The sequence below is a fragment of the Triturus cristatus genome, chromosome 2_2 (assembly GCF_964204655.1).
Source record: "Triturus cristatus chromosome 2_2, aTriCri1.1, whole genome shotgun sequence".
NCBI lineage: Eukaryota > Metazoa > Chordata > Amphibia > Caudata > Salamandridae > Triturus > Triturus cristatus.
The window spans coordinates 651,902,768-651,925,023 of record NC_140582.1 but is presented as its reverse complement, the minus strand read 5'-3'; the positions used below and the strand labels follow the sequence as shown (position 1 = coordinate 651,925,023).

The following is a 22,256-nucleotide window of genomic DNA, read 5'->3' as shown; positions in this document are numbered from 1 at the left end:
ATCAGAAGTCAGCATTTGCGAAGGGCAATAACACAAGCCAATGACAAATATGGGCAGAGATTGGGCAGGGCTTCTATTCCATACTCCAATACAGCATGCCGCAGAGCAGCACATGAGCTGCCCAGGCTCGACCTAAAAAGTAAAAGGGCTACTTTTAAGTCCTAACTTGACCAAGAAAAGCTTTCCATTTCACATTGAAAAGATACCTTACAACATCCCTATGCACAGGAGGAATGGTCCCTGTATCTGTAGGAAGAACAGGCAAAACTATATGGTTATAAAACAACTCTTATTCAACACCAAATGGAAAATGGCATAACACATTTTGCAGCAGGTTGACAATTTACTTATAAGAAGAATTACTAGTCTGGGATTACTCCGACTAACAGCTTTGTGCTGTGGTCTGAATACCTCATAACTCATAACACCATTTCCATGTACTACTCTCTGAAGCATCAACACAATTGATACGGAGGATATTGGCCTATCAATGACCCACAAAGGCTGGAGGAAATGGCAAAAATGACAGGGACCTGAACTGCTTTACTACTCACAAGAGCAAGGCTGCATGACCGGAAAGTCTGCGCAGGGAAACCTCTCTCCTTCGGGAACAAGCTTAAGACTCTGTTCTGTTTTCACACAAGTTTGGGGACAAGATGTGCTCTGACTAGGTAGGCGCACTGACGGGTAACTGCTGGTAGGGTTTAGCTATTCTCGCATAAGCGCTAAGAGACCGCTGGTGATTACGGGCTACACAAATGCCATTTAACAATAACAATAACATGACCTACACCATGGTTCCTTGTAGCAGTGTCCAAACGGGTGTCAGCAGAAAAAGCCTTCAGTCAGAATAAAGTAAATTCTTTTTTGAGTTTTATATAGTGCAAACTCAACCTGAAGGTATCAGAGCGCTTTACATGAGCATCAGTTGTGTTACAGACCGACACAATGATTTTGTTAGGAACGGGGAGATTAAGTGATTTGCCCAGATTCACAGGATGTGGAGTGTCCCTGCCGAGGTCGACCGCTCTCACCGTTAAGCCACATCCTCTTCCAAAGTACATGATTTAGCCTCATAGACCCATTGTCTATTACAAGAGTGTACGTTCAGCTCATTCTGGTTGATGTTGCTGTGACACACTGACCTAATATGGCCTGTGGCTTTAGACACCCTGGGCCAGATGTATGGCCATGTTATTTTGAGAGTAGCAAATTGCGCTCAATTGCGAGTCGCAATTTCTGACTTGCAAAATGACATGTACAACAGTGTCAAAAACACTGTTTGCGATTCTCAATGGGGTTGCAAATTGCATGTCTCATCAATATTCATGAGGCATTCGCAATTTGCAACCCCATTGAGAATGGCTGGCCCTCCCAGGTATGGTGGCCTGCTGGGCTCAGCACACCTCTATGTCTGGGACTGCTTTTAAATAAAGCAGTTTTTTAAAATGCAGCCTGTTTTCCTTAAAGGAAAACGGAATGCTTTTAAAAAATAAAATGTATATATACACACATATATATATATATATATATATATATATATATATATATATATATATATATATATTCCAACACCTTTCTCCAGATAAACGCACTTTTAAAGTATATGGTGCTCCAAAGAAAACTCTTTATTGCTCGCTACGCGTTTCGACAAATTAATGTCTTGATCAAGACATTAATTTGTCGAAACGCATAGCGAGCAATAAAGAGTTTTCTTTGGAGCACCATATACTTTGAGAGTGCGTTTATCTGGAGAAAAGTGTTGGAATTTAATAGCCGGGCTGGGTATACCGGCTCCACGCACCACCTGACCACGGGCTCACTCCAGGAATGACCCTGTTTGTGTATGTATATATATATCTATCTATCTATATATTCACTTAAAAAACCATAGGTTTCACACATGTTATAGTTAGGTGGATATTTTACTCGTAAAAAACCAATGAAATTCCACCGTTATAGTTAGTTCAGATAACTATAACTCGCGCGCCCGCAATCCTCTGCTCATGACGTCACATTTTACATCACTCATGACATGGTCAGTGGCATCACTCTTGACATCACTGATGACATCATCCTTGTGATAGAGTGGCGGTCGCGCGAGTTATAGTTATCTGAACTAACTATAACGGTGGAATTTCATTGGTTTTTTACGAGTGAAATATCCACCTATCTATAACATGTGTGAAACCTATGGTTTTTTAAGTGAATTTGCGAGGTTTTTTAAATGCTAATTCCTAACTATAACATGTGTGAAACCTATGGTTTTTTCAGTGAATTTGTACGTTTTTTTAAATGCTAAGTTATGTAGGTATTTTTTTTTTAATATATTTTTATTTTATCATTAAACTACGTATTATTTATTTATTTTTTTAATGGTTTTTTACCGTGCGCGCACGGTGCGCGCACCCCCGTGATTTAAAAAAAGAAAAAATTAAATGTTTTTTTCTGCCTTCGGGGTCCTTCAGGGACCCCCTGACAATGGCTAGGGGGTCAGGAACTCTCTACCCTGCCCCCTTTTCACATTCGCCACCTTCCTTTTCCACTCTCGCACTGAAAACAAACAAAATGGTGGCCGACACTTCCTGATTTCGATCGATTCGAACGTTGACTGACATGTAACAACCAATCAGAATTACGCTCGCGCACGTTAGGGTGCGCGCACGGTGCGCGGCTATAGATATGTATGTGCTTTTAACTGCAATTTTCTCAGGAACTACTGAACAGATTGACTCCATATATGCAAAAGTCACATCCCTGACCTGAGGACTACCTCTCTGCCAAATTTCAAGTAATTCTGTTCAGCCGTTCGGGCTGTACCTTCGACTAAAGGTCCTATGGGAAAATGCATGGGGAAAACGCGTTTTGGGACCCCCTTTTTTCTCGGCCCCCGCTTGACGAATCCCCCCGAGACTTTCAGGGTAGGAGCTGAGCGGAGCGCCCCATTAGTTTTGAAAATTTCGCGAAGATTCGTCAACCGGCGCCAAAGTTATTCAAAATAGAATTTTGAGATTTCCTATGGAAACACGGTCCTAACTATAACTATCTACTTGCGACCGCCAGTAGATAATATATATATATATATATATATATATATATATATATATATATATATATATATATATATATATATATATATATATATATATATATTCGTTTAATTTTTTAAGGGCAGGTGGTGGTCCCTGGGACCACTGCCTGCCCCTAAAAATATTTTCCCTTGCATTTGCAAAGGGACCCCTTCCTTTTTGCGATTGCATTACCACCCTCTTGAAGGGGGTGGTAAATTGAGAGTGTTTTGCGACCGCAATTGTGGTCGCAAAACATTCGTACATGGCTTCTGGGGTCGCCCCTTCCTAATAGCGAGCCGCTAAACACTATTTTGCGGGTAGCAATTTATTAGCGACTCGCAAAATAGTGTTAGTACATGGCCCACAGGTTTTTTGCATGTGCAAACGGGTTGCAAACTCCCGTCGTACATCTGGCCCTAAACGTAGTCCAAAGAGGAATTCAAAGCTGTTGACCCTTTAGAGTTTAGACAGTTCACTTAGTATAGGAATACTCTACACATCAGAATGTGCAGCAAAGAAACATATGGAAGAATATGGTGCTTTTGACTTTCCCTTCCCTCCTTAGGGCAGTGGAATAAGGTCCAGCAGACTATAAGGTCTCACTGTAAGAATCCAATCAATATGAATATCTTAAATAGTTTATTGTTTAAATATAGCAGCACAGCAACAACCAGCCAAGTACTCCAGAGACATCAGTGCAACTGACCCATGGAGCGGAACCTTAACAAACAGTCGTTCTAATGGAACTAGAACCTAACACAATTAATAACAAGCGATTGCAATGTAAACGAGAATGTAACACACCCCCCTTATATAAAGAAGAAAAATGAAAAAGAATAATACAAAATACACCAAGAAAAACCAAACACAAAGTGCAAGAAACTATGTAACATAATCTAATAATTTGGCAGGTACACATCTTGAACGTGTAGTGTCTTTAACCCTATTAGCCACAGAATCATTATGTACATTTGTGGTTTTATAACTATTCATTTGAAAATTGTGAGAAGGATTAGGTGATTCAGATTTGGTACAGTAACTTCCAGGACACCTGGATACCCGTCTGATGTTCCACAATTTACCATCCTGAGTTATAAGAGAGTTTCTAAAAACTTTGGTGACCTTAATAGGTTTAGAAAATGTACTCATGCACTTACTTAAGAAACCTGTTTTTTTAACTCGCACCCATTCTCCTACTTTAAAGTTATGTTGTTTAGTGTTCCACTTCTTGTCATACCACCCTTTGTACTTCTTTTGTTTTTCTTTTATTTTAAACATGGTATCAATTCTATCATATTCTGTTCTTATGTTATCTTTAGATTTTTCTTTAAGCCACCAGGGACAAATACTCGAAGCTGGGTCTCTTCCTTTCAACAACCGGAAAGGACTCACCTCAGTGGTAGAATGCGGCGTAATCCTATACACACACAACCTTTCCCTTAATGCATTCTTCCAATTTTCTTTCTCATTAATAACATCAGTAATATAACCCTTCAAAACACGGTTGAATCGTTCCACCTGACCATTCTCATGTGGTGCATATAAGGATGTGGTAATGTGTTTTATCCCATGACATTTAAGATAATCTTCCATGTCATTGGAAATCAGTTGAACCCCATTATCAGTAACCAAGACTGAAGGACACCCTTCCCTAGCAAACACTTCCTTAAAAAAATCCAAAACTGTATTTGTGGTAGCCATCGGAACAAACCTGACTTCTGGCCATTTCGAGTGATAATCCACTAAAAACCAAAGCATAGCGGGAATCTGCAGGTAAGTTTAAGAAAGGACCAGATATATCAAAAGCCAACTACTTCCATGGTTCTTCTGGCCAATCCACAGTTCTAAGAGGAGGTACAACCACCTTAAGCATCCTATCACTAGAGCAACAACTCTCACATTCCCTAACAACACGGTCCACCATCCGATCCATTCCAGGCCACCAGAAGTAACTTCTTATTAAATGTTTCATTGCTGACATGCCCGGATGAGAAGCATGAGCTAATTTAAGAATAATGTCTCTCACACCAAAAGGTGGTACACACTTCCCATTTATGTAAATAAAATCACCATCCAACTTCAAATCATCAGAAATCTTAAAAATAGGCATAAGTTCTTCAGAGACCTTATTTTATTAGGCCATCCTTCTACCATAAACCTTTTAACACTTTGCCATAACAAATCTTTCTTTTCACTCTCTTTCCATGTTTCCTCTGAAATGTCAGCAAAAGCCCCAACTACCACATTCTGAATAGTGGTGACCACATCTGACTCATCATCCTTGCTTTTATACTGAGATACACGTGGATGGCGTGACATAAAATCCGCCGTAACATTTTTCTTTCCTGGGACAAATTCTGTAATGAAGCAATATTCTTGTAACCTTGAAGTTAACCTGGCAATTCTTGCGGTGGCATTCCAACCCCCACCCGGTGAAAGTATATTCACTAATGGCTTATGATATGTTCTCAAAGTAAAACTGGTACCCCAGATGTAATTTCTATAATGTTCTATCGCCCAGACACATGCCAGTAGTTCTTTTTCTATGACAGCATAGCGCCTTTCAGTGTCATTCAAAGTCCTTGAAGCAAAACAGACATTCCACTCTTCCTTACCACTTTTTTGTGACAAGACCCCCCCAATACCATATAGGCTAGCATCTACAGTTATAATACAATGTCTCTTCATACAGAAGGGTCTTAAAGTGGGTGCATTTACAATATCCTGTTTGATGTCAGAAAATGCCCGTTCCTGTATTTCCGTCCATTCAAATTCAGCATTTCGTCTTAAAAGTTCCCTCAAAGGCTTCATTTTTGCAGCAAAATTGGTCACAAACTTAGAATAATATTCACACATCCCCGCAAAAGATAACAACTGCTCTTTGTTTTTTGGAGCAGGAGCATTTACAATACCTTCCACATTGGATTTTTTAGGAACAACACCATTCCCTGTAAGAGTATGACCCAAATATTCTACACTTTTCTTGAACATTTTGCATTTGTGACCTTCCAGTGTCAAGCCATTTTCCTTCAACCTACGACAAACTTCAGACAAATGTTTTAGATGATCTACATCATTTGCTGAAAAGATCAAAATATCGTCTTGAAAACATTTTACGCAATCATCCAGGTCCCTAAAGATATTAAACATAATTCTTTGGAAGACAGATGCCGCAGAGGCTAACCCAAAGGGCATTCTAGTGTATTGATATAGTGTTTAAATATAGCAGCACAGCAACAACCAGCCAAGTACTCCAGAGACATCAGTGCAACTGACCCATGGAGCGGAACCTTAACAAACAGTTGTTCTAATGGAACTAGAACCTAACACAATTAATAACAAGCGATTGCAATGTAAATGAGAATGTAACACTCACCAATTGCATTATGATAGTGTAGAGAAGCCAGGTTAAATAGGGTGGCGATGGGGTTTCAAATAGTTTGGCAAGTTAACTTACATTTATCACATTCATTACAACAGAAAATGTGCAGTTGGTCCTCTTAGGTACTAGGTATAATTAAGGTTTCAAATGTAGAAGAATATCACACAGAGTTACAGAACAACTCAGCAAGTTCAGAAACAATCAGGACAAAGTCCTGAGACCGAAACTCTCAAAACTTGTGACAGAAAAAAAAGAAACTCAGAAAAATATTTCAATAAGATCGGACACTGAGGAGTCGAAAGGACCTCAAACCCACCAACATCCAAGGAGAAGAATCTGACATGCGGTGAGAAACTGTGCAATGAAGTAAGAGTCTGTGATATTCAGGGCATTGGAATCTATGTTACCTTCCTAGGCTTTTTGACACTTTGGAAATATCACTTTTGAAAGGTGTTAATTCTGACAGTGCTGATCCATGCAAAGAACCTCATGGGAGAAAAATGAAGCACTTATTTTAGAGCTGTTTTAGTAGATTATGTAAAAGTACCTTGAGAGTTGGTGAAGAGCCAACATACACAGGAGGAGGATTTCCTTGCCAACCATGGAGACGGTAGATGTGACCAACACGAGAACAAGGTGTGAAGAGCAACTTTCCACCACACTGCCAAATCTATGTGGATAAAGAGAAAATGGAAAATAAAGTTTTAAATGCCAACAAAAGTGACCCTACGAAGGAAGCAATTAGCACTAGAAGTTCATAAGTTTATATCATTTTAGAAAGCATAACTTTGAAAAGAATACTTTATTGTGTCCTCAAATTTTAGTTAATTCCAGACAGCAACTGCAGAAAATATTCTCCACCTGTGCTTTATCCATACCAAAATAACAATAATACATCTCACATTTCTTACACTACAGCAAGTGTTGATATTGTAGAACTCTCAGTTTCTTACAAGTAACCCAGACTGTTAATCCACGGATATTGCAATTACTGCAACGGATGCTACAGAAAAGAAGGCTTTGTAGAAAGAGACAGCCTATGCATCTGTGAGTTCCTTTGTTTACCACACACTCTCAATTACGGTTCAATTTAGAATGATGATGCGCTCACTGAAAAGATGGGTGACACAGAACTGCAAATTTCTCTTTGACGGGGTAGAATCAGAATCTATGAACTTATCCGAAAACTCTCTCTCAGAGTGTGCTTAACTGACCTGGTCAGTGAATTGCTTCCCTCCCTTCGCAACTCCGACCGGTAGCTGCTGCCCCTGCATGTCCACTGACTCTTGCTGGTTGGTGTTCGAGGTCGTCCTCCACCCGCAGGCTCCTGCCTGTGCCTCATCCCTGGTGGGCTAGTGGGGAGCATCTTTGCTCTGTAGCTGGTCTGCCTTCTGTCCTTGTGCTTTTTACCTCTGCCTCTTTCTGCCCCTTTTTACCCTCTGCACTCTTTTTGACTTTTTCTCGTTTTCCTCCTTTTTTGCTTACTTTGTCACTATTTCTCCACTCTCTTCTTTTGAGAACTGCCCATGCTGCTGCTTGAACCCTGCGGCCCGCCCCATTCCAACGCAGCGTTTCCTACCTCCCGCTTCCTGCCTCCCAGCCACCACTTAATGGCGGCCGCTACGCCAGGTAAGGAGCAATTTCACTAACCTGGTCATTGAACTACTTCCCTCCCTGCGCAGCTCTGCCTGGTAGCTGTTGTCCCTGCAGGTCCACTGACTCTTGCTGGTTGGTGTTTGAGGACCTCCTCAATGCGCAGGCTCCTGCCTGCGCCTCATCCTTGGTGGGCTAGTGGGGAGCATCTTTCCTCTGCTGCTGGTCTGGCTTCTGTCCTTGTGCTTTCTGCCTCTTTTCCCCCTCTGTCTCTGCACTCTTTTTGAATTTTTCTCATTTTCCCCCTTTTTTGCTTACTTTTTCACTTTAGCGCCACTCACTCTTTTTTTGCACCGTTCCCCTACCGCTGCTCGACCCCAACACCCTTCCAGTGCCGCATTGCCTGCCTGCTAGCCACTACTTAATAGCGGCTAATGTGCGACTGCGCAGCTGGTATGCCAAAGGTAAGCCCGCCTGGGCCCATCCGCACCTGGACTGCGCCATAGACCCTGTTTCTCGGACCTTCCATCGATACAACGCCAGCATCCTCCTCGCCCTCAACACCAGACGTCATGCCGCCTCGTCGCCGAATGAAATCCAAAGACCCTTCTCATGCTGAAATTGCAGCTACATCCTCACCCACCTCCGCGCTCCAGTCCCTCCCACCGTCCATTCGACCCACAGCGCACCTGACCGACTAAGCGGCATCCTCCTCAACACAGGCTCCCTCGACAAACATGCCACGAAAATCTGAGATCTTCTCGACTCTGTCCCCCCCCAACATCGCTATCCTCGCGGAAACCTGGACGAACCCCAGTTCAGGCCCGAATCTCGCCACCGCTATCCCCGACGGCTAGAAGATCCCCTGTACGGACTCCAGAGACTGACCAGAAAGGGGATGCATCGCCATCGTCCACAAGAACTCCCTCCGCCTGACCACCCACTTGGATGACCCTACGACAACCATGGAACATCTCCACTTCTAGGTCCAGACCAACCCCAAAACCACCCTCTGTGGCACCCTTGTCTACAGAACTTCAGGCCCCCGCCCGCTCTTCACCGACGCCATCATCAATTTCATCGCACCAGCATCTACTGATTACATCCTACTCGGCGACCTCAACTTCCACCTGGGCAACCCCAATGACCATAACACCGCATCCCTTCTGGAGAACCACTTCTCCGACCCACGGAGCAGGACACACGCTTGACCCAGTCTTCTCCACCAGCGAAAATATCTCATACATCCATATCTTGTCACTCCTCTGGACCGACCACAACTGCGTGCATTTCGCTTTCACCAAAACCCACCGTACTCCACCGCACCCACTGCCCCCCCCTCCGTAACTGGAACAAGATCACCGAAGAACTTCTCACCTCCTCCCTCAGCAAAACCACTCTGCCAACATGCACAGACACCAACACAGCAACACGCATCCTCCACTGATGGATCTCCAAAGAAAACCAGTTAGTTCGCTGCCACCCTCCACGAGTCCAGACGCACCTGTAGACAGCTCTAGAAGAGATGGAGGACAACAAAACTCTGGAAGCCCACATAGCCTTCAAATCCACCATCACCGCACACCACCTCCTCAAAACCAAAAGAAAACGGCACTCCAAGACAGAATCAACGCCAACGCACACTACAGCAAAGAACTCTCCGCCATCTTCAATGAACTTGCCAAATCCAAAAGCAAGACCACAGAAGTCCAACCCTCCCAAGACCTCTGCAACAAATTCAGCACCTGCTTCCACCACAAGATCAAGCAGATCTACGACAGCCAAGACCCGCCTATCACACCCACCACCATCACACACGACGCCGACGCCCCCCAACACATCCTACTGAACTGGACCCCAATCACCACGGACGACACTCTCAAGACCTTGAAGAGCATTCACTCCGGAGCACCCTCGGACCCCTGCCCATACCACATTTTCCACAGAGCCACCTCCTCCAGCCCCCTCCATATTCTGCTGCACCATCAACTGTTCCATTGAGACAAACACCTTCCCAGACGACTGCAAACATGCCGAGATCAACCCCCCTACTGAAGAAACTGTTCACCGACCCAACAGACCTCAATAATTTCAAACTCACCATCCTGCTCCCCTTCCCAGCCAAGGTCATCGAGAAGGCCATCAATGCCTAACTCTAAGAGTTCATCAAAGCCAACCACGTCCTGGACTCCTCACCATCCGGCTGACGGAGCAACCACAGCACCGAGACCGCCCTCCTCGCTGCCGCCAACGACATCCGCTCACTCCTCGACCGGAGAGAAACAGCAGCCTTCATCCTCCTGGACCTTTCTGCTACCTTCAACACCATCTCCCACCGCACCCTAAGCACAAAACGCCGGCGTCCACGACAAAGCCCTGGACTGGATACGCTCCTTCCTCACAGGTAGAACGCAGCGAGTCAGATTTCCACCGTTCCTCTCCGAACCTATGGAGATCAGCGGCGGAGTCCCCTAAGGCTCCACCCTCTTCAATGTCTACGTGCCCCACTCGCGGCCTTAGTTAGGAACCACGGACTCAACATCATGTCCTACACTGACGACACCCAGCTCATCCTCTCCTTCACCAACACACCCACAATCACCAGAAACAACAACCATGATGGGATAAAGAACGTCGCTACCTGGATGAGAAACAGCTGCCTCAAGCTCAATTCGAACAAGACCCGGGTCCTCATCCTGGAGCCCAACACCTCCACCTGGGAAGACTCAGCGTGGCCCGCTGTGTTAGGAACCCCCCTACACCCAAAGACCCCACACAAAACCTCGGCATCATACTGGACTCTGCGCTCACGATGAACTGCCTGATCAACGCCGTCTACTCATCATGCTTCAACACCCTGAGCCTCCTCCGAAAAACCTTCTGATAGATACCCACTGTAGCCAGAATGACGGTCATCTACGCACTCATCAGCAACAGACTCTACTACGGAATCACCCTCTATGCAAGCATCACCCAGAAACTCCTCAGGAAACTACAGAGCATTCAAACCGCCACGGTCAGACTGGTCCTCAACATCCCCCTGGCAGCCACATCTCCGAACACCTGCGAGAACTCCAGTGGCTCCCAGTCAACAAAAGATTAATGTTCAAGATCCTCACACACACCTACAAAGCCACACACAACGTTGGACCAGCATACCTTAACCGCCGCCTCTCATTCTAGATACCCACAAGACACCTCCGAATCGCCGAACTGGCCCTCACCAACGTCCCTCGGTTCTGCAAGACCAGGACCAGAGGAAGCTCCTTCTCCTACTTCGCCACCAAGACCTGGAACACCCAGCCTCTACACCTCAGGTTATCCCATCGCTAACCCAGTTCAGGAAGGATGTCAAGACCTGGCCCTTCGACTGAACCTCAGCGCACAGAAGGACCTGCAGCCCCCCTCACCCCCCCCAGTGCCTTGAGACCCTAGCGGATGAGTAGTTGCGCTTAGCAAATACTGATTGATTGATTGATCATTCACTATCCACTGTGTTTGATGTCGGGTCTGTCCCAGTGTTTTGTCAGTGATTGCCATGAAGTCCTAGTCTCCAGCTCACACAAGCAGCAGAATGTCTTTTGGGTATGGAGTATCCATATTAAGAAGACCTAGCCACTTTCTCAGCAGCACAGGAAATTGATAGTTATCCATCAGAGGCAGGATTACATTGTCCTGTGCTAAACACACAAGCTCCAGCTCTCTGCTGCCAGGAATCAAGGAAAACGCTTTGAATCCTCTGCAAAGATGTCTTTCACAATTAGAACGGTAAGGGCTGCTTTCCTTAGTAGGATCTAGTCTCTTCCTTTCAACTTCTAGTAATCATGGATCCGCTTTGTGTTTTTTTTGGTCTGAATCGGCCATCCCACATCCTTCTCTTGCATCTCGTGCCAAACTGAGGTTGAATTTCTCAGAGCTCTGTATAGATATTCGGATGTTACTGGTCTGGAACACCACTGGTCTGCTTATAATGAACTTGAGAAGCCATAAATGAGGCTACTGGTATGTGTAACAGAAGATAATGTGATTTACAAACTATACTCTATTTGAACACTGGACATTACTTTCCTTATATAAACATTACGATGCTACTTTGAGGCAAAATTAAATCCTCCATGGATGAAACAATGACTGAAAGTAGTAGACCGCTGCGATGCCTATTTCAAAATCCAAGACAGGAAAATGAATTAGTTTTTTGCTTATTTGGAAGAAGTCAGCACTAGAAAGCTCATGCTCTTTTCTTCAGTTTTAAAAGTTCTAGTTACCTACCCATTCACTAGAAGAAAAGTATAGCAATAGTCTGATGAAAGGCTAATCGGTAATTCCGGTACAGAGCACAGTTTACAGTTAGTAAGGGAATGTATCAATTTGGTGGCAGGGTCAAGACCGGTTTGCATAAGGATGATCTCTGTGCAGAGTGGCATAGAGGGCAAAAAAAAGAATTAATTCTTCGTAATTACCAGTGGCTGAGATTCATTTAATAATTCCACTCACGCCTTTTTTATTTTTCTAAGTGAGACACCCTAGGGGCAATGGGTATGCCTAGCTGTGGGTCCCATGTTCACTGTGCCACTGGACTCAAGCTGCACCCAATAACAAGGCCCAAAAGAACAAAAACGGCCTGGCACTGCGTATGATCCCATCTTAGTTGGACCTGGCCTGGCAGCTCACATTGGACTGTTTCAACAGGAGCCCTACTGAGTTGTAAGTAGTTGGTCTCGGTCTAGAGTGGCAGAGTGGGCAAACAATTATGGCTGAAATTAAGTCCTGGGTAATTACCAGTGGATAAGCATTTCATTCACTACTTTTTAATGTTTCTAAAGTTGGTGACAAATGTATAAGAAACAAGAACTGTGATGTTTAAGATTACATATTTTTTCACAAGAAAATTTTGATTCTCGTAAATTCAAGTCACATATTAATCAGCAGGTGGATGGGATATGAAGTAGGGTGAGTGTGCGTGTTCACACCCATCTCTGCAGAAACCCTAACCTGGTGTTGAAAGAAAATGCTTGGTTCCCATAAATGTGCTGGGGAAATACATGGTGATAGTTCTGACTCAGTATTTTTCTAGGTTTAGAGAGTACTTCTGTGCATCCAAAACAACAGTGCAGATTTAAAAGCAGAGGCCTTCCTAATATACCTATTTGGTCGGGAAATTTGGGTCTAGAATGTGAGACACATCATCACCCTGGTGGCACGAGCATTGAGGCAGATAAACTGAGCAGAATACATCATGCATCCAATGAATGAGGGGCTGGTTGAATTTTTGCCACATCATGGCTCTCACTGGATAACCTCTTTGTAAATCAGCACCACTGCAAACTATCCATGTAGGCAACAAAACCTTATGATACACACTGGGTCCAGGAGGCGCTACTTGAATCCTGTACAATCTGTAACAGTGGCATATAAATAACACAACAGCAATATTTCCCTATGAAATAAAGTGGTTAGTTAGCAAAGGGACATTTGAAGGCATACGTTCAATGTGTGTTTAATTATTAACTGAAACTGGAGTGAATGTATTTGGCTTTTCTATGGCCCAAGCCTAGCCGAAAGGCTGTGAAGCATTGTACACAGTCAAAGGCAAAGATGTAGGCAGTTAATGACAGGATGGGTAGTTGGGTTCTGACAATGGAGGTGGACTGTTACTTCATTGTGATGTGGTGTTTCTTAAGGGGGTGTGTCTTCAACTCTGTCTTAAATTGGGACGGGATGGGGATAGTCCTAACGACTACAGGGATGTTGTTTCAGATCCTTGATGTATAAATGGGGAGGGCCCGTTAACTTATTTTTCTGTTTTTGCACTTCTTTGTCTTCGGGCTGATGGTGGCCTGGCTTAGTATGTGCAGGGAGGTGGTGAGCTTGTCAGTCAGATAGGTTAGGGTGCCAGTTGTGACAACTTTGTAGATGATTCAGCAGGTTTTGAAGATAGTGCAAGCCTGATAGGCTATGCAGTGTGATTCTATTAGGGGTGGGTGGTATGATGACGCCAAATGTTTTCAGGGACTTAGTGGGGTGTGCTGGGGCTTAGTGGATGCTCTTAAGATGTGCAGGTTTGCAGGCCTTGGAGCAGGGCATTGTCACCATTCATGTGTGAGAGAATGAGGGCTTGGATGGCAGTTCAAGCCTATAAACCACAGTGAAGAGCGAGCAGGTTGCTATAAATTATCGGTCGGGGACTATATCATATTCTTTAAACCCAAATACACCCTTGGACATATTTTTCCTTTGACCCTACAGTCTACATCAAGCATGCAATACATTCAACCAAGTCTAAAGCAACAGAGGTGGAAGAGATGATTCATAAACGGAATATCCAAGTCTACATTACCTAGGCTATTTGTCACCTATGGCCACCAATCCCCGTTAAATGAGGCAATGATTTCTCAAGATCCAGGGAGAATCCCTTCTAAAGGTTGTTTATATCTATTCAGTCTGTGCTAAATCATCGTGAGTTGCCTTTCAAAGACACCTTGTGTCAGTTCCAAGTTCTGGGCCATCAATCTACGTAGCCCTCTACAGGGGAATTCTCTAACAATATTTGCACCACCATTTATTCTCAGTAGGAGTTCAAAATCTGCTTGATAAGACATCTGCTCAATCTTGAGAGACGATAATGGTATGTAACCCATTGTGGTGTAAATATTTATAGTGAATGTCTTTATCATCCTTAGGACAGTGTATTGGTCTCCCTTCATATATGTATCTGCCCGTTATATTCATCCAGTGGCACTACAAAACCACATTTTAACGGTTATGTCTATAAACTGGCAAATACCCTAAATTCCAACATTATTATTATGAAAATAAATGTACTTTGTAGAGAAAATATTTAGTGTACAATGGCAGTTGCAAATGCAATCCCCAAGTTCAAATCCTACATCATAAAGACACACCATTTCAGAAAGACAGCTGAATAAATATTTTGTTTGCAGGCTACATGTTTTAGCAATATCTTCCTTGGTCTGTACTGAGCTCCTCTATAATACCTTCCGGTTTCTTTTTCATACATACTACCTTTTAGTATAGCTACCCACTGTTGCTGTGATCCACTGAATCTTTGGATTTCCTATCGTTGTCCCTAGTCTTGGCCACTTGAGTGCCACAATGATTTTTTTTCTAGTTTTTACTAATTTGCCTTCAGTTTTTCACCCTATTATTTATATTAATTTCTATTAATGTCATATTGAGAGAATATTCCTCTTTGTTAACTACATTCTTCTGAAGTCTTAGTATGTGCTGCCTTGACTACTGTCTTTGATCCCAGGACTGCAGCTTCTCCACCTACCCCCAATAGAAAAGGTTGTATTACTGTCCCCATTGTGAGTGCCAGGTCTAAAGATACATGATTGCAAAAAGGGCTGACGGAGGAGACCCCATCTTTACATTATGGACATTCCTGCACTACGTTGTAAAAACAAATGGAGTGCTAGCTAAATCTGGCGAACCGAAGTCTCTCACCAGAAGAAATGCAAATAATTTGTATCCCGTTGTTACCTGTGTGAACATACTGTGGTATTTGCTTGTACAGCAACGTGAATTGTGTCTTTTTAGCTAACCCTAAGGCAATTCTCTGTTCTTCTGACACTCTAATGCTATACATTGCATAAAGGACAACTCATGTTCTGCCTATTTTGGTTCTCATTTCACCATTTTTACCTTAAGGTGGCAATATACAGAGCATCCCTTGGCATCCGTTTGATAGTTGGGAGGTTAATTATGGATGCTTTGACCAACTGAACATATTTTTCTCTAATAAAACCCTTTCTTATTTATGTGTACCTCTTGTCTTTCTTCACACTGTTACCTTCTACCATGCACCTTTCTGTATACAATTTGCAGTCTTCACCAATTTCCACGTCTAATAGTGTTTAGTTGAGATGACCCTCCATCTACTAAAGATGCAGACAGATACAGATTCTTTATTGTTAACATTGACTGCTTATAGGTCACAGTTTTTACTGCCAACTTTTTGTCTATGATGTATTTACTAAATGATCCAGGGGATAGAAAGGTCAACGTTTTGGGTGTTCAGACCATTCTCTGACAAAGTAGTGGAAGAATTTGTCAACAGACTAAAGAGATGTGTTTCTGCATTACTTTATTGTGTATGTGCATTTCTAATTTGTTACTCGTTCATGAAACACCAATGCTAATGATTGCTCTAATGTTTTACTTGCAGTTCACATGAAAAATGTACTTACCTTAAAGTCACTTACCTTCTGTAACTCTCTTTCTGGTGGATACTCTATGTACCACAGATTCCTCACCTCTAGAATACCCCCTAGGCATCAGACTGGGTCTGGAGAACTTTACAGCAATGATCCTGCATGCAATGTGCACCAATAGAACCATATCTCACCGGAAGTGATGGAGTGGAGAAGCATATAAGCACAACTCTTGCAGTCAGATTCCTTTTTCCCTTTCCGCGTCCTCAGACACGGAGCATAAAACAACTATTGGTAACCGTGTGCTGTCCTCTAATTTGGAACTTTTTTAGATGTTACATAGAGTCCAGTTAACACAATGTGGAAGCAGGAAGGCAATGAGGAATCTGCAATTAGAAACAGTATCCACCAGAAAGAGCATTACCAAAGGTGAGTAAGTTGTTCTTATAAGTGCAGATTCCTCACCTTTAAAATAGTTACCAAAGCATTACATTCTAAAGGTGGAGGGTTTGTGGAGAGGACTTACATTAAAAAGTCCTTCAGAACGGAGCAGGTGAAATGTCCTTCTACTCGTGCCTGGCTGTCAAGGTAGCAGTGCTTTGTGAACATATGAATAGATGCCCACGTCACAACCTTCAGATGTCAAGTACAGGCATGCCTCACCCCAGCGTAGTCGTAAAGGCCTTGGCTATGGTGATGTAGGCTCTTTCTTGATCTTGATGCAAAAGACTAACTCATTCGACAAGATCCTTTTCTGGACAGCCTTCCCTTTCTTCACAACAGAAAACCCCACAAAGTGCTGATTGTCCACTAGATGGGCCTTGGTACGTTCAGTATACAAACTCAAAGGCAATTTGTGGTCCAATCAAGGCAACCTCTCTTTCTCTTTCAAGGGGTGAGGGTAAATAAAGAATGCTGCTAGACAGTTTGACTGACTGCTCAAAGTGGAAAGGGGTCACAGCCTTAGGCAAAAAGGCTGTCTGAGTCCTCAGCAGACATTTGTCTGGGAGGTGGTGAATGGAAATTGCACTGAAAGTACTAGCAGTTTCTCATGCAAATATATGACATATTTGCAATTAAGAAGACAGTTTTCAGTGTCAAGAGACGCAGCGAGCAGCTATGCAAAGGCTCCACATGTGTACACGTAAGGAATCTGAAGACCAGGCCAGTGTTCTTCTGGGGCATCACAAATGGTATGGCTTGGAACTAGTGTATCAAACCATCAATAAATAGCATAACAACTAGTTGGTTCGGCAAACATAGAAATCCGGACAAATAACCTTTTACAGTGTCCACTGCAAAGTCTTGCTGGGCTAAAGACAGAACAAACAAAAGAACGTCTGACAGGTATGTTTCTAAGGCATCAGTGCCCCAGACACCACATCAAGTAACAAATGTGTCCCAGCACCCAGCATTGATGGATTTTACGGAAGGGTGTCTGGCAGCAAACCAACTGTCACAGCTCAAACACTACATATGAAGGTTTACGTTGGGGGGTTCAGATGAAGGACCCTGCCCTGTTGCTGAGACAGAAGGTCCCCCAAAGTGGAAGCCTGATTGAAGGACAGATGCTCATGCTAAAGAGTTCCAGGTACCACACTCTCCCGGCCCAATCCGAGGAAATTAGGATGACTTGGGTCCAGTTGTTTTCCATCTTGTCCAAGATTCGTGGCAGGAGGAGAAGCAGTGGTAAGGCATACAGGAGTCCCTCTGTCCATTCCAGTGGAATGAGTCTTCTAACGTCTACAACCAACAAAGTGGGCCAGTCATCGAGGTACCAAAATACGGAAACTGCCAATCTCCGTAAATAGGAAGCGGCCACCTCCATCAATTTCGTGAACACCTCAGGCCACAGGTGAGCTGAATGAGGAGCACAGGAAATTTAAAGTGTTCCTGGTCCACTTTGAGCTGCAGGTAAAGCCTGTAGGACTGCAGGACAGGTACATGAAAATACATTTTAGCTGAAAGGGGGGATGGACGAATGCTGCCAGAGCTCCTATTGGTGCTTTCAATTGCCTAAAACTTTTCTCTTACCTGCACTCCAATATCTAACACTGGACATGGGCCATTTCTTATTTTGAGCAAAGCAAACACAAGGAGATGATGGACGGAGTGCTGAAACTTTTCAAACACTCACCCCCAGTCACAGATCTGGGTTGAATCCATCATCATTCTTTAGCTCACGTTGCCACCCCAGTTCAGACACAGCTATATGCAAATCAGTCTTGACCCTGTGCCTCAAGGGAACAGTCCAGCCAGAACTGCCAAGCCATGTCTTCCCTGGACCAGAAACAAGCATCTTGGGACCGGTTTTGGGCTAACAGCCCTCTTCAGCCAGGCTAGCTTGAATCCAGTGGCAAAGTGAGAAAGGGACCCACGTCTGGGCATAGCCTGCCAACTTAGGGCGAACAAAGCAAACACACAGAGATGATGGACGGAGTGCTGAAACTTTTCAAACACTCACCCACAGTCACAGATCTGGGTTTAATCCATCATCATTCTTTAGCTCACTTTGCCACCCCAGTTCAGACACAGCTATAGGCAAATCAGTTTTGACCCTGTGCCTCATGGGAGCAGTCCAGTCCGAACTGCCAAGCCATGTCTTCCCTGGACTGGAAACAAGCGTCCTGGGACCGGTTTCAGGCTAATAACAGCCCTCTTCAGTCGCGCTAGCTTGAATCCAGTGGCAAAGTGAGCGAGGGACTCACGTCTGGGCATACCCTGCCAACTTGGGGCGAACAAAGCAAACACAATTAGATGATGGACGGAGTGCTGAAACTTTTCAAACACTCACCCCCAGTCACAGATGTGGGTTGAATCCATCATCATTCTTTAGCTCACTGTGCCACCCCAGTTCGGACACAGCTATAGGCAAATCAGTCTTGACCCTTCCAATCACAATGGAATGGTACTGGTTCTAATATCATACTTACCGTTCTCCTATTCTACCCTTACCTTACTCCACTAACCCTATTTCAATTTTCACTCGATGTGACATCTTTCTTGAACTATGGTGACCATGTTATCTACACATTGTTGTAAAAATATGCACACTTTTACACTAATCAGCCTTGAGAAAGCCCTTGGTTTATGGGCCATATGAGCGCAACACGTGTTGGCTGTTCTTTTGCTCACCTGTATTTATGACAACGACTAAATACAGAAATACTATATTGAAAACACAACACTGGACTCTGGTATTCTGATTTTTTTTCCCAGGAACCCCCAACATATACTTAAGGCATAAACCTGTCACAGTTCTAAAACATGAAAATACATATCTTGCATGTCCTAGAACACCACCATCCAATTTCTTTGGTCCAGGGCAGACAGGATCTGACCCAATGTTAGCTTTTTGAATTTGCCCTTCCGCAGGAAGGCATTCAGGGGTCAAAGGTGCAGGACAGGCCTCATGCCCCCGTCCTTTTTCAGGACAAGGAAGTAACGTGAATAACAACCATTTTCTCTCTCCAAGTCTCGTAACCATTCAATGACACCTTTGGAGAGTAAGAAGACGTGCACCTCCTGCAGGATTAACAGATGCACTTCAGTAATTCATTCTTATGTGGGAGGAATATGGGGAGGAGAGGATATAGAAGGAAGGGCATAGACCTTTTGGGAAATCTGTAAAGCCCATCCGTTGGATGTGATGGATTGCCAACCTGGAAGGAAATACTTAATACTGCATCCCATCAGTCAGGTAAGAGCCGCTGAGTACAAACTTACGTGGCTTAGTGGCTATAATAGCAGGGTAGGAGAAGTGGGCGGACTGAAGCACTTGCTGCCCTGTAAGAGGTCTGTCAATGCTGCGTCCACAGCCCCGAAAGGACAAGGCTAATGGCTGCATCACTGACTGGGAAGGCCATTGTTGCCTATAGGCTAACCTCGTGGAGTAATCCCTACATTTGCGGAATTGATAGGGGAAATGCTTTGCAGGAGTCAACAACCCCAAGGAATGCACTGTATTCCTTCTATTTTTAAACCACTACAGCAGAAAGTCCACCTATTCTCCGAAGAGTTGAGACCTGTTAATGGGCATGTCCATCGGTAATGTCTGCACATTGCAAGAAAGTCAGTGTACCTCATCCAGCTATGTCTGTGGAGCACAACCCTGGTGTTCAGTGATCTGCCAATGCAATTAGTATACCACTGATTGTCTACGTCTGTGTGGATGATGTATGTAGCTGAATCCGGAAATACTGGGTTTACAGACCGCAGTGCCAAGCTGGCAGGAGAAAACATTTGTTTACCAAAAGCATCAATCTTTTTGGATTCTCTTTGGTGAGAAATTAGTTAGAATTCATCTTACAAGACATAGCTGTACGATGACACTTCCTGGAGCAGGGTTCTTGGTGAAGAATCTGGATCATTGGGCACAAACCTGTGTCACCAGGACACTTTTCGCCTAACAGGTGAACAAGAAAATGGTTTCGACCAGGTAGCCATCAAGGCATCTGTGAGGGTGTAATTGAAAGAGACCAATGGCTATAATGTTGCTTGCAAAGGCTGGATAATCGCTGTCAAAACATTTGTCTTAGTCTTAATGAAGGGCAGCTTTAAATGAAGTACGTCAGCTGCCCTACGAAGCACTAATGCAAATGAGACACTCATTTTCGTGAAGTGGTGGCCCTTATAGCCAGTCAAGCTCTGTTTCAGGAGAGATGTCAAACCCACTGGCGTTTTCTAAGTCAAGGTAAAAGACACCATCAGTATAATGACCGGGATGCAAGCCATCCCCTGTACGATCATCATCAGTATCCTAGGGTGCACCCTGTTCTGGTACATGATCACAGTCGGAACAAGAAAGAGAATGCAGCCTCTGCTGATAGTTGTGTTGCAGTAGAGGCACTGGGTTAGAGTCAGATTGCAAAATATCTGATGGCACTTTTGTGATTTTGTAGAGTGACATCGGTCAAGCTTTGGCTGACGTCAAGTTTGGGTCCAACATCAATGCCAGCATAGGGTTCTGAATCATTGTCGGTGGAGTCTGTATCGGGGTCGGGCAATGGGAACCAGAGGGAATCATGTGGCCAGAATGGAAGTCTGTACCAGAGTTGGTTTGGGGCTGGTTGCGAGTCGAACAGCAGCAGACAGCATGGTGGAAGGGCCTATCTGCATAACCTGGCTGGAGTACCCTACGGTTCTGTGGTGCACAAAGAAACACCAGAGAGATCCAAAAGTGCATTATAGATTTGCAACATGGCCACCTTGAAGGCTTTATTTTGCTGTGGTGTCAACTATGGGCCGGGATACTCAGGGAGAGTTGAGTTCAGCTGAGATATTGGTTCCGTGGCTAGTGACGTTTAGGGTATGATACTCAAATCTAGGAACTTTTGCACCTTCTTTCTTGAGCCAGATTGGCCGGATGGGGTCAGTCCACTTTCACTTTTTTGTGCCTGCGTTTGGACTATGACTTTGATTTACCTAAAGATTCTGAGTCATAAATGGAGCAGAATGGCCTTGTGAGCAAGTATACGACTTGGACTGAACGCGGGACTTCTGTGAAGATCATGACTTCTTCCTATGTTCAGTGATGTATAACTTTACCTCCTGTTCTTGAATCGTCTTTGGGTGCATTATAGCTATGCAGCCATAGCCCAGCACCAAAGGCACAACTCATGGGGGCCCGTGACTGACCTTTGCTTCCTGCAGTTTTGGCAGGCCTGAATCTGTCATTTTGGTGATGACATCGTTCCCTTGCATACAGTGAAGAATTTTTTGAGTTGCCGGAGGACTGAGAAAGGTGGGTGCAGAACTCTGGATCCATGTTGGAAGGCGTTGAAAGGAAAGAATTCAATCAGCACAAAGAGTTGGTGCTTATAAGCGGCTTCACTCTTTCACTACCGGGGCTGTATGGAGTCAACACAGAGCTGCACATCACCACCCACTGGCATATGGGAGCATTGGTGGAAAATTCTCTGGATCCACTCTAGTGCCTTGGAGATATTCTAAATGTGACGCATCTACTTTTAAAAGCATTAATCAGAAAGTAATAAAAGATATATGTTGATGTAAGTGGCGTGGGTGGAGGGGTGG

The 22,256-nt window shown here is 44.0% G+C and overlaps 1 protein-coding gene across 2 annotated transcripts in view; it reads right to left on the bottom strand.

Annotated features, from left to right (window-relative positions):
- Positions 1-22,256, bottom strand: part of GALNT7 (polypeptide N-acetylgalactosaminyltransferase 7) — a 577,925-nt gene that overhangs the window by 86,890 nt on the left and 468,779 nt on the right. For both annotated transcript variants that reach the window (XM_085641835.1, XM_085641834.1), the window contains exon 8: positions 7,001-7,123. In XM_085641835.1, the coding sequence (XP_085497961.1) occupies positions 7,001-7,123 (123 nt within the window). The remainder of the gene's footprint in view (positions 1-7,000; positions 7,124-22,256) is intronic.